This window comes from Theropithecus gelada, chromosome 6 (genome assembly GCF_003255815.1).
Source record: "Theropithecus gelada isolate Dixy chromosome 6, Tgel_1.0, whole genome shotgun sequence".
In the NCBI taxonomy this organism is placed as follows: Eukaryota; Metazoa; Chordata; class Mammalia; order Primates; family Cercopithecidae; genus Theropithecus; species Theropithecus gelada.
The window spans coordinates 131,221,802-131,234,662 of NC_037673.1; the positions used below are offsets into that span (position 1 = coordinate 131,221,802).

A 12,861-nucleotide genomic window follows, 5' to 3' on the forward strand; every position below is an offset into this window, starting at 1 on the left:
ATCTTAAATGTTCTTACCACAAAAGAAAATATTGGTAACTATGTAAGGGGATATATTAGCTTGATTGTGGTCATCATTTCATAGTGTATATGTTTATCAAACATGTTGTACACCTTAAATATATATAATTTTTGTTAATTATGACCCAATATAGTTGTGACAAAAAAGAACATATTATGTTAATGCTGTATTAGAATTTTTGAGTCATTTTTACATAGATTATCCCTCCTCCCTCTTCCCCTGCCTGAGAAGGCAGATTTTTTTTTTTATTTTACATATGAGGAGATATTCAGAAAGATTTATTAAGTTGACCAATTAGGTTAATACGTTCTAGAGTTTGTCCTGGAACCTAGGTCTCTGATCTCTGAGCATTTATTTTCTATAATCTATGCTGACATCTTTAAAAAGTGATGGTGGCCAGGCACGGTGACTCACGCCTGTAATCCCAGCACTTTGGGAAGCCAAGGCGGGTGGATCATGAGATCAGGAGCTCAAGACCAGCCTAGCCAACATGGCGAGATCCCCGGTCTCTACTAAAAACACAGAAATTAGCCTGGTGTGGTGGCGCGTGCCTATAATATCAACTACTTGGGAGGTTGAGGCAGGAAAATCACTTGAACCTGGGAGGCGGAAGTTGTGGTAAGCTGAGATCACGCCACTGCATTCCAGCCTGGGAGACAGCAAGACTCCATCTTCGGGGGGGGAAAGTGATGGTGATTACTGGGATGCATTAATATCAGAGGTGTTTTTTTCTTCTTCTTTTTTTTTTTTTGGTTCTGTTTTATTTGAGACAGCATCTTGCTCTGTTGTCCAGGCTGGAGTGCAGTGGTGTGACCTTGGCTCACTGCGTCTGTGACCTCCTGGGCTCAAGCAGTCCTTCCTCCTCAGCCTTCTGAGTGGCTGGGACCACAGATGCATGCCACCACACCCGGCTAATTTTTGTATTTTTCTGTAGAGATGAGGTTTTTGCCATGTTGCCCAGGCTGGTCTCGAATTCCTGGGCTCAAGCAATCTGCTTGCCTCAGCTTCCCTTGTGAGCCACTATGACCATCCCTTCAGCTGTCTTCTAAAGAATGAAATAGTTTTCAGATATTTTGCCTGAGTAGAAGAAGGCAAAAAAGTAGGTTCTGTGGTTGGATAAGTTTTGGAAACGTTGGAGTATAAAAAGTTAAAACCAGTTTCTTTGCTGTAAGACTTCTTAATTCTTAAGCTAATGTGTATCGTGTTGCTAGATAAATGGGATAAATTGTCATTTTCTGAACTTAACTACAAAACTGTTTCTTAGGACTCTTGTTACAAGAACACACTTCAAGAATATTTGCTTTTGTTAACTCCAGTGCTATTTTAATTACTTGAACTTCATTTTCTAAGTTTATGATTTTTCATGACTATAGTTTGTAGAAATATACTTACAAAACAACATGGTACATGCTTGCACATTGTATTTATATAAATGCCAAACAAAAGTTTTATGATGTTAAGGGACTTCCGGTATTTTGCATTCTATTTCATTTAAAAAATGCTGGTTGTGATTGAGCACTATGGCTCATACTTGTAATCATCACAGCACTTTGGGAGGCTGAAATGGGAGAATCACTTGAGTCCAGGAGTTTGAGACCAACCTGGGCAATATAGTGAGACCCCATCTCTTAAAACAGTAAATAAATTAGCGAGTGCCTGTAGTCCTAGCTAGTGGCTAACTAGAGAAGTTTGCAAATTTGATTTGCCACTATCCCTCAAAATCAAGAAACGAACTTAAGAAAGCAGTTTTTTTAAAAAAGTGATCATCTCTTGAGCCCAGGATCTAGGCTGCAGTGAGCTATGATGACACTGCTGCACTGGACAACAGAGCCTGGGCAACAGAATGAGACCCTGTCTCAAAAAAAAAAAAAAAAAGCTGATTATGACTGTTAAAGGATTTAATGATTCACTAATGTGGCAATCCTCAATTTGAAAAACGCTAGTCTATGTGGTCACTTCGAAATTTCTTTTCTGAGACAAGGTCTCGCTCTTGCTCAGGCTGAAGTGCAAGGATGTGATCATAGCTCACTGCAACCTTGAACTCCTGGGCTCAAAGATGATCACTTTTTTTTTTTAACTGCTTTCTTAAGTTTGTTTCTTGGTTTTGAGGGATAGTGGCAAATCAAATTTGCAAAATTCTCTAGTTTTTATTTGTTTCAAATTTATGGCACTATGTGGTCACGTTGTTGCTGTTTTTTTCTTTCTTTTTTTTTTTTTTTTTTTGAGACGGAGTCTCACACTTTCACCCAGGCTGGAGTGCAGTGGTGCGATCTCACCTCACTGCAAGCTCCGCCTCTCAAGTTCACCCTATTCTCGTGCCTCAACCTCCCGAGTAGCTGGGACTACAGGCACCTGCCACCACGCCTGGCTAATTTTTTGTATTTTTAGTAGAGACGGGGTTTCACCGTGTTAGCCAGGATGGTCTCGATCTCCTGACCTCGTGATCTGCCTACCTCAGCCTCCCAAAGTGCTAGGATTACAGGCGTGAGCCACTGCGTCTGGCCGTTGCTGTTTCTTTAGTAGTGCCCCGAGATTCAAAATAATTAGGCAGGAGGCTTTGAAGTCTTCTTACCAGACTAGGCAAGAACTAAATGTAATATTTTTTAGTGTTTAAGCATTAGTGATAGACTATTAAGTTTCATCTTTTTTATTAGATTGCTGAGCTGAAAAGAGGTGCTGAAATTATTGTTTGCACACCTGGTCGAATGATTGACATGTTAGCGGCTAACAGTGGTAAGTCAGGGGTATTTTTTTGGTGTCTTTCCTTTTTGAATTCTTTACATTTTTTTGTTAAAACAGATGCAAGAAACCAACAAAGGGTTTCTATATTTCTTCTTAAAGTTGCAGTATCTTAAAATTTGTAGCCTGTGGTCCCAGCTACTTGGGACGCTGAGGCAGGAGAATAGCTTGAACCCGGGAGGCGGAGCTTGCAGTGTGCCAAGATCACCCCACTGTACTACAGCCTGGGTGGCAGAGCGAGACTCCATCTCAAAAAAAAAAAAAAAAAACAAAACTTGTATTGGAACAAGTTGATTATTATAAACATTAATGATATTTTTGCAATTTAAAAATTTTTTTCAGAAGTAACTCTGTTTGATCATAACTTGGATTCTTAATCCATTTTTGGCCTGGCTTTGCTTAGTAAAAGAATAGGGTAGTAGCCTTTTCTTTATTACAAAATTTAGACTTTTTCTCCACATGAGCTAGTATTTTCTTACAATACTACATAAATTAAGATATTGCAGCTTCAAGAAATTTTATCTTTTGTAAATATTGCATGTTTGTAGCTCAAATGTTATGCTTTGTTAAATTATTCCCTATCAAAACTCTTACTAAACTGTTGACATTATTTAACTTCTGTGGAGAAAGGCCCTTCAAGATTTATAGAACTGGGCTTCCGAGACTTAAACCATCAAAGGTAGGTAATTTAATGCTGTTCCCGACCTTGCAAAACTAATTGGGGCTACAAATGCTAGTGTGGAATACTTAAATATTAGATAGCACTTATTTTGGCACTTTTTATTTTTTGAAGAAAATGTTCTCAGAGGTTTCTATTGCAATATTCAGTATGTACATAATAGAGTGTTAAAAACTGTGAGTTAGTGCATGTTTCTAATAGTATTCTGCTTGAATTTCTGTATGAACTTAATTCTAATTGTACATGAAGTTGGCAAAGTGACATCAAAATTGTTTGAGAAGTCTTTGTGCTTGTCTAGCATATGGAAAGTTTTGATTTGAATGCTGATAAATAATCCCTTGTTTTTTTTTTTCTCAATGCTGCATTAAGTCTCCTCCTGAAATTCATCTTGATTAATTTTACCTTTTTCTCTTATCTGTCATTTTGGTCTATTTTTAAATAACTTTTTGTACATGTTTTTGCCAGGAGATTGATTCAACAGTTGATAGCAATGCTTGTGTTAATATTTTAGAAGAGATTTCCTGTGTATGTATTTTGTTTTCACTGGTTAGGAAGCCAGTTGGCATTTATTTAAGTCAGTGGGTTCACTTAATAAAATTGGGATTTATATCTTTGTATGGAAAATGTGTTTATGTAATGTGTTTTGGTATTTAAAGTTTTTATGTGATACATTAGTTTCCTAATGCTGTCAAATAGCTTCTCATTAAGGGTTTGACATGCCCATTTAAGAAGCTTCTAAATATATGAAGTAGGTTATAAAATAATATAGAGAGGCATTTTCTGTGTCTAAAATAGCACTAGAACTTGCTTTCCACACATACGCTGTAATCTCTAATATGTTTTTTTCTAGGTGATGCTGTCAGATAATGGCTGATGTGGCTCGATGCTTCATCTCAGTCTTAGTTTTATGATGTGTTTTGGAGAGGGCTGTTTTCTGAATTTTACAGGTTCTTCAGGCCCTATGATGGTATGCAAGAGACGAGTTTGACAAAATAAAGGGCCTCATATACCCATTGTCAGAAAGTATTTGTCACTAGATTAAGACATTTTAGATCAAAATTTCTTTTCACTTTTTAAAGATACCTAACTTACCCCTCTGGTTAAGTCAGGCATTTTAGTTTCCTTTACAGTTTTTAAAAGTTCTTGGTAGCCATAAAATGAATTGGGACTGATTTTTAGTTTTCTTTTTGTCTTTATTTTTCTTCTCATCTTAGGTCGGGTCACAAATCTTCGAAGAGTGACATATGTTGTTTTAGATGAAGCAGACAGAATGTTTGATATGGGTTTTGAACCCCAGGTAATCATTACATTTCTTAAGTGTTTTGAAATGTAAATATAACCTTATAGCTGCCATGAGAATGAAATGTTCATGTGGTTTCTGAAATTCACACACACACTTTTCTGTTGCATGGTAATACAGAAGACTGGGGACATACAGTCTTGAAGCACATATTTATGTTTCAGATTCCTCATAAAACTTCTTCAGGAGATGTTTATACTGGCATTTCTTAGCCATGTAAGACCAACACCAGTTAAACTAGAATTGGAGTGCTAATAATAGACCTTAAGCCTTATTTTATTTTTTTGAGATGGAGTCTTGCTCTGTCGCCCAGGCTAGAGTGCAGTGGAGAACGATCACCAGTCATGGCAACCTCTGCCTCCTGGACTCAAGTGATTCTGCCGCCGCAGCCTCCCAAGTAGCTGGGACTACAGGTGCCCACCACCACGCCTGGCTAACTTTTGTGTTTTTAGTAGAGATGGAGTTTCACCATGTTGGCCAGGCTGGTCTCGAACTCCTGACCTCAGGCGATCCACCCACCTTGCCTCCCAAAGTGTTGGGATTACAGGCGTGAGCCACTACGCCCAGCCCATTGTCTTTTTAAATAAATTCTTTTAAATCATGCTTTTAAATACCTCATTATCTAGTCTAGATAGCACGTTATTTACATTTATCAAAGTCATTCACTTTTACTAAGATAATGGCCTAAAGAATTTGTCTAGCCTAGGTTTTTATATTCCTTATATATGCTGTTTGCTCAGGTGCAAAATTTCAGTGATATAGATTTATAGGAACACATTTTAAAGGTGGTAGAAAGTTTTCTTAAGAAGAGCATTGTGAGGCCGGGCGCGGTGGCTCAAGCCTGTAATCCCAGCACTTTGGGAGGCCGAGACGGGCGGATCACGAGGTCAGGAGATCGAGACCATCCTGGCTAACATGGTGAAACCCCGTCTCTACTAAAAATACAAAAAACTAGCCGGGCGAGGTGGCGGGCGCCTGTAGTCCCAGCTACTCCGGAGGCTGAGCCAGGAGAATGGCGTAAACCCGGGAGGTGGAGCTTGCAGTGAGCTGAGATCCGGCCACTGCACTCCAGCCCGGGCTACAGAGCAAGACTCCGTCTCAAAAAAAAAAAAAAAAAAAGAAGAGCATTGTGAATTGTCAGTAGGCTGTAGTTGCCAAAAAATAAATAAAAAAGGATTATAAGAGACCACAGTAATGGAAATGTACATAGAAAAGGGATAAGGCAAATGTCATATTTAGCCTTTTCAGTTTATCCATGTACTCTCCAAAAATTTATTGCCTGTTATATGATAGTGCATGTATTGTGTTTAGATTTAAGGACTGCATTCTAAATGAGATGTAAATAGAAGAACACAGAAGAAGCAGGATTATGGTAATGCTTGAGCCATATGAGAAACAGTTAAAATGATACTCAGCTTTGGGCGGGGCATGGTGGCTCATGCCTTTAATCTCAGCACTTTGGGAGGCCAAGGCAGGCAGAACACTTGAAGTCAGGAGATCAGACTAGCCTGGCCAACATGGTGAAACCCTGTCTCTACTGAAAATACAAAAATTAGTTGGACATGGTGATGGACGCCTGTAATCCCAGCTACTCGGGAGGCTGAGGCAGGAGACTCACGTGAACCTGGGAGGCACAGGGTGCAGTGAGCCAAGATCGCATTACTGCACTTAAAGCCTGGGCGACAGAGCTGTACTTCATCTCAAAAAATGATAATATAAATAATAATAATAATCAGCTTTAAGTAGAAGATATGATAGCATCCTTTAACTCTGAACAAGTGTCACATGAAAGCAACATTGAATTTATTTTTTTGGTCCCAAGGAGTACAAATGGGATCCAGTGGGGAAGTCATATGGAGCTTGATCTGAGTTTATTTTGAGGAAGGACTGGATCAACATTATTTGGAGATGAAACATTGCTTCATGAGGAAGCGGGGGCTGATATGATACTGAATATCTGTTTCTTCCAGGTATTCAATTAGAGGCAAGGGGTCTGTTTGTGGAAAGAGAGTAAAGAGAATTGAAGTATCAGATGGAACAGAGTCACGTGCCTTTCAATGTCTTTCCCAGTCATGTGAAATCTTAGATTTTATTATAATGCTTTAAGTAGATAAGAGTGATTGATAGGGACCTTCTGGTAAACCAGGTTCTTATAGAGTGAGTTCAAAACAACTTTTTCCATTGAAAGGCAAAGTGTGAATCATTCCTTGCCATAAATACATACAGATACATAAATACATATAAACAAAATAAATGATTAATTCAGCATTCTCTCATGTATTTATGTCCAATACATAAAAATTAGCTGGATGTGGGAGCATGCGTCTATAGTCCAAGCTACTCAGGAGGCTGAAGTAGCAGGATTGCTTGAGCCTGGGAGATAGAGGCTGTGGTGAGTCAATGTAATGTCTCTGCACTCCAGCCTGGGTGACAGAGTGAGACTGTGTCTCAAGAAAAAAGAGGAAAATTTCGATTTAGTTTGTGATTATTTTGTGAGCTTCATAGATCAAAGCTGCACACTGACTTCTGCCTAGAGAAGAGTTGGCAAGCAGTAGTGTGCTTCCAGGCATGATTATATACTGAAGAAAATAGTGAGAATTGGGAATTATTTTTATTTATTTATTTATTTTGAGACAGTTTCACTCTGTAGCCCAGGCTGAAGTGCAGTGGCTCACTGCAACCTCCACCTCCCAGGTTCAAGTGGTTCTCCTGCCTCACCCTCCTGAGTAGCTGGGATTATAGGCGTATGCCACCACGCCTGGCTAATTTTTGTGTTTTTAGTAGAGACAGGGTTTCACCATGTTGGCCGGGTTGGCCTCTAACTCCTGAGCTCAAGTGATCCGCCTGCCTTGACCTCCCAAAGTGCTGGGATTTCAGGCCTGAGTCACCACACCCGGCCTGAAAATTGGACATTTGAATCTAGTAATGTGGTAATTTGGGAATCAGATTCTCCCCTTTCCCTAGGGTTTACTGTTTTTTATTACTGTTATTATTTATTATTTTTGTATTTGATTGTCGTAGGTGGTATGTGGCTAGGATTGCCCTGAGGTGTACACTTAAGGTCATTTCATGTGTTTTCTGAGCCTGTGGCATTCTGTATGTGTGGTTACTTTGTAAATTTCTTTGGATATTCATTTGTTTTTTAATCTCCTAGTATTTAATTTTTGGCTCTCAAAAGAAGAAAAGGCAGAGGGAAGGGGCATCAGATTTTAAAACCCCTGGTAGTCACTTCAGCTTGAGGGGTCCGGGCTTGCAGTGGTTTGCAGGGTGTGAATGCAACAATAACAGCCAATGTCTCTTTGTCTTTACCTCTGTGATCAGAAGTAACAATCAGAGCAGAGATCCTCCATATTTGGAGGACAGAGTCCTTCTTGACCACCCTGGCTCTTGCAAGCTATGTACAGTTTGCTTCAGAAATGTGCATGCCTGCCTGCTGTGGGGCTGTTTGTGGGGGATGGTTAACTGCTACTGTGCTAAGAGCTGAAAATGGCAGAAAACAGCCACAATTTATCTTCCAGGCTTTTCCCAGGAAGTTGCAAACCTGTAGATTCCAGAATTCCAAAGTGGTTACATCAGACAGATTCTACCAGCACAGTTGTTGTCTAGGTGTGGATACAGATTCCTGGTGATTCCCGCTCTGCCAGCTTCTCAGAATCCTCCTCTTTTTGTCTGTTTTTATTGCATATTCCTAGTACTTAGAACAGTACCTGATTCAAGATGGTTCTTTAATAAAAACGTGTTGAATAAATGAAGGGAAACAGTGGTAGTGGGTTGTATCCTAGATATAATTTGAAGAGAGACCACTACATTTGTTGATGGATTGGTTGTAAGATGAGCGACAGAGATTAATCAAAGATGTCTCCTAGATTTTTGGCCTAAGCATGTGTGGAGTTGTCGTTTCTTGAGATTGAAAGACTGTGGGAGTGGCAAAACTGAGATAGTTGTTCTCAAAAGTTCCTTTTACTTGGTTTTAACATTGCGTAAGCTTTGAAGACCCTATTTACCATGTTTATTTGTAATGTTTTCTTTTTCTCAGGTCATGCGCATCGTGGATAATGTTCGTCCTGATCGACAGACGGTTATGTTTTCAGCTACTTTCCCCAGAGCTATGGAGGCTTTGGCTCGCAGGATCCTGAGTAAACCTATTGAAGTACAAGTTGGAGGCAGGAGTGTGGTTTGCTCGGATGTGGAGCAACAAGTGGTGGGTACCATCTTTAGGAAATTCCCAGTTTCGTTGATACTTAGGTAGTATGTGTGATCCTTTTGGGATCACTGTGTGTGAGGTAGGCAAGATAATTTCTAAAATGAAGTCGTATACCACTACTGTAGCCTTCAGTATTTTACCAGATACACTTAACTATGCTGTTCCATGCAACTATTTAAAATGCTCTTTTTTTTTTTTTTTTTTTTTTTGCTGGGTGCGGTGGTGCATGCCTGAAGTTGCAGCTTTTCAGTCCCTGTAGTTCCGGACTGTAGTGCACTATGCATATCTTTGTCCATACTAAGTTCAGCATCAGTGTGGTGACCTCCTGGTAACAGGGGACCACCAGATTGCCTAAAGAATGAGATATTCTACCCAGGGCAGAAAAACAGAACACATCAAAACTTTCTTGCTTATCATAGCTGGATCACATCTGTGAATAGCACCCTAGCCATAGTGAGCCCTGTCTCTTTAAAGACATAAAATAAAATGTCGTTTTAGTTTCTCTCATCAAAAGTGGTGAGTGGTGAGCCGATATATAGAAATGTCACATACCAGATGGGCATGGTGACTCATGCCTGTAATCCCACTATTTTAGGAGACCATGGTAGGAGGATCACTTGAGGCCAGGAGCTGGAGACTAGCTTGGGCAATATAGCGAGACCTCTGTCTCTACAAAGGGAAAAGAAATGTCACATACCTATTTTATCTCTTGGTTACTAGGATATGAAATTAAGAGCCAAAGAGAACAGATGATCATTTGCCCACATTTGCAAGCCTGTTAAACCCTGAAAGTTTACAATTTTTTTTTTATTGTTTACAATTAAAATCAACGTCTTCCTAGCCCTTGGTAAAGATATAGCAAGATATTTTCATTTATTCATTCACCACAAATAAAATGAATATTTCTGTCCAAGGGATCCATTTGCATTTTCACTCCATTAACTTGGTTCAATATGGTGTTTTCAGATTGTGATTGAAGAAGAAAAGAAATTCTTGAAGTTACTTGAGCTTCTAGGCCATTATCAAGAGTCAGGATCTGTCATTATATTTGTGGATAAGCAGGAACATGCTGATGGTCTTCTTAAGGATTTAATGAGAGCATCTTATCCTTGCATGTCTCTTCATGGAGGTAATTATTCACTTGATTCACATATAAAGTATCTATTAAGTACTTGCCGAGCATTGTGCTGTGTTCTCGATATTTACTTTGTTCTCTATAATTCAGAACTAAATTTTATTTTATTTATTTTATTTTATTTTATTTTATTTTTGAGATGGAGTCTCGCTCTGTCGCCCAGGCTGGAGTGCAGTGGCCGGATCTCGGCTCACTGCAAGCTCCGCCTCCCGGGTTCACGCCATTCTCTTGCCTCAGCCTCCCGAGTAGCTGGGACTACAGGCGCCCGCCACCTCGCCCGGCTAGTTTTTTGTATTTTTTAGTAGAGATGGGGTTTCACCGTGTTAGCCAGGATAGTCTCGATCTCCTGACCTCGTGATCCACCCGTCTCGGCCTCCCAAAGTGCTGGGATTACAGGCTTGAGCCACCACGCCCGGCCCAGAACTAAATTTTATATCAGTTTTTACTCAAAAGTGCTCTGTGGGAGTAAGTATTATTATTGCCCCATCTAAGAGAAAGAAAATCATACAGGCATACTTTGGGTTGACCAAGTTCCATCACCATTTATTGACTATGGAGGAATTGAATTTAAATTTTGTCTGTGTTTCACCCTTTCCATTGCACATGCTGTCTGTAGGTTTTCATGATTCACTTTAAAGAGCTTTTATTGAAATTTCAAAGTAACATTTTAATTTCTTGTGATACTGCTATTGTTACATATGTGTGGAACTAGAACACAAAACACAGACCAGGCACGGTGACTCACACCTGTAATCCTAGCACTTAGGGAGGCTGAGGTGGGCGGATCACCTGAGGTCAGGAGTTGGAGACCAGCCTGGCCAACCTGGCGAAACTGTGTCTCTACTAAAAATACAGAACTTAGCTGGGCATGGTGGCACGTGCCTATAATCCCAGCTACTTGGGAGGCTGAGGCAGGAGAACTGCTTGAACCTGGGAGGTGGAGGTTGCAGTGAACTGAGATCATGCCACTGCACTCCAGCCTGGGCAACAGAGTGAGACTCTGTCTCCACAAAAAAAAAAAAAAAAAAACAAACCAGGTGAGGTGGCTCACACCTGTAATCCCAGAACTTTGGGAGGCTGAGGCGGGCGGATCACAAGGTCAAGAGATAGAGACCAGCTGGGCACGGTGGCTCACGCCTGTAATTCCAGCACTTTGGGAGGTTGAGGTGGGTGGATGGCTCAATCCTGGCTCACTGCAACCTGCACCTCCCGGGTTCAAGTGATTCTCCTGCCTCAGCCTCCCCAGTAGCTGGGATTACAGGCATGTACCACCATGCCTGGCTAATTTTGTATTTTTAGTAAGGGACAGGGTTTCTCCACGTTGGTCAGGCTGGTCTCGAACTCCCAACCTCAGGTGATCCGCCCACCTTGGTCTCCCAGAGTGCTGGGATTACAGGTGTGAGCCACCACGCCCGGCCCAAAAATGACTCTTTTTTGTGGTAAATATTCACTGCATAGAATGTCCCCGCCCCCACCCACCATTTCTTTTTGTTGTTGTTTGTTTGAGACAGGGTTTTGCTCTGTCACCCAGACTGGAGTGCAGTGGTGCGATATCAGCTCTCTACAGCCTCCGCCTCCTGCCTCCTGGGTTCAAGCAGTTCTTGTGCCTCAGCCTCCCGAGTTGCTGGGACTATACGCTCATGCCATCATGCCTGACTAATTTTTTGTGTGTGTTTTAGTAGAAACAGGGTTTCGTCATGTCGGCCAGGCTGTTCTTGAACTCCTGACCTCAGATGATCCGCCTGCCTTGGCCTCCCAAAGTGCTGGGATTACAGGTGTGAACCACCACGCCCGGCCTTAGAATGTACCATTTTTTTGTATATAATTCAGTGACATTAAGTACATTCACAATGCTATAACCTTCACTACTATCTATTTCCAGAATGTTTTAATCACGCTGAATAGAAACAGTACTATTTTAAGTAACAAATTTCTTTCCCCATCCCTAAGCAGTTGCTCATAACCTCTATTCTGCTTTCTGTCTCTATGCATTTGCCTCTTCTGGGTGCCTCCTATAAGTAGAATCATACATTCTATGTCTTTTTGTGACTGGTCTTTTTCACTTAGCAAATTGCTTTCAAGGTTCATCTGTGTTGTGGCATTTGTCAGATTTTCTTTGTAAGGCTGAATAATATTCCATTGTGTATATATACAACCAGCCCTTTGTGTCCATAGACTGCAGATTGAAAATATTTGGGAAAAAATGTGTCCATCTTGAACATACACAAAATCTATTCTTCTTGTCATTGTTCCCTAAACAGTACAGTATAAAAACTATTAATACATAGCATTTACACTACAATAGGTGGTTTTAAGTAATCTAGAGTTTTTTAAAGTTTTCAGGAGGATGTAGATGATATGGGCATACTATTCCATTTTATATAAGGGACTTGAGCGTCCTAGGATTTTGGTATGTGCCAGGGGCCCTGGAACCAATCCCCTGAGGATACTGAGCGATGACTATATTTGTTTATCAATTTTTTAGCTACTATTCATTGTCTACCCTAACATCAATTTTTCTTAGTTTTTCACACATTTCAAATAAATTGGAGATTAGGTTGTGACATTTCATGTCAATATGCATATCGTTAACACTAGTTCAAAACTTGTTTCGTTTTTTTTTTTTTTTTTTTCTGAGACAGAGTCTCCCTGTGCTGCCCAGTCTGGTCTTGAACTTCTGGGCTCAAGCGATCATCCCTCCTCAGCCTCCTAGGTAGCTGGGACTATAGCAAAATTTGTGAATATTAAAAAAAAAAAAAAAAAAGCCAGCCGGGTGCAGTGGC

At 40.4% G+C, this 12,861-nt stretch overlaps 1 protein-coding gene across 2 annotated transcripts in view; it reads left to right on the forward strand.

Annotated features, from left to right (window-relative positions):
• Positions 1-12,861, forward strand: part of DDX46 (DEAD-box helicase 46) — a 75,553-nt gene that overhangs the window by 32,850 nt on the left and 29,842 nt on the right. For both annotated transcript variants that reach the window (XM_025388283.1, XM_025388281.1), the window contains exons 12-15: positions 2,676-2,754; positions 4,654-4,736; positions 8,776-8,940; positions 9,910-10,072. In XM_025388283.1, coding sequence (XP_025244068.1) covers positions 2,676-2,754; positions 4,654-4,736; positions 8,776-8,940; positions 9,910-10,072 — 490 coding nt within the window. The remainder of the gene's footprint in view (positions 1-2,675; positions 2,755-4,653; positions 4,737-8,775; positions 8,941-9,909; positions 10,073-12,861) is intronic.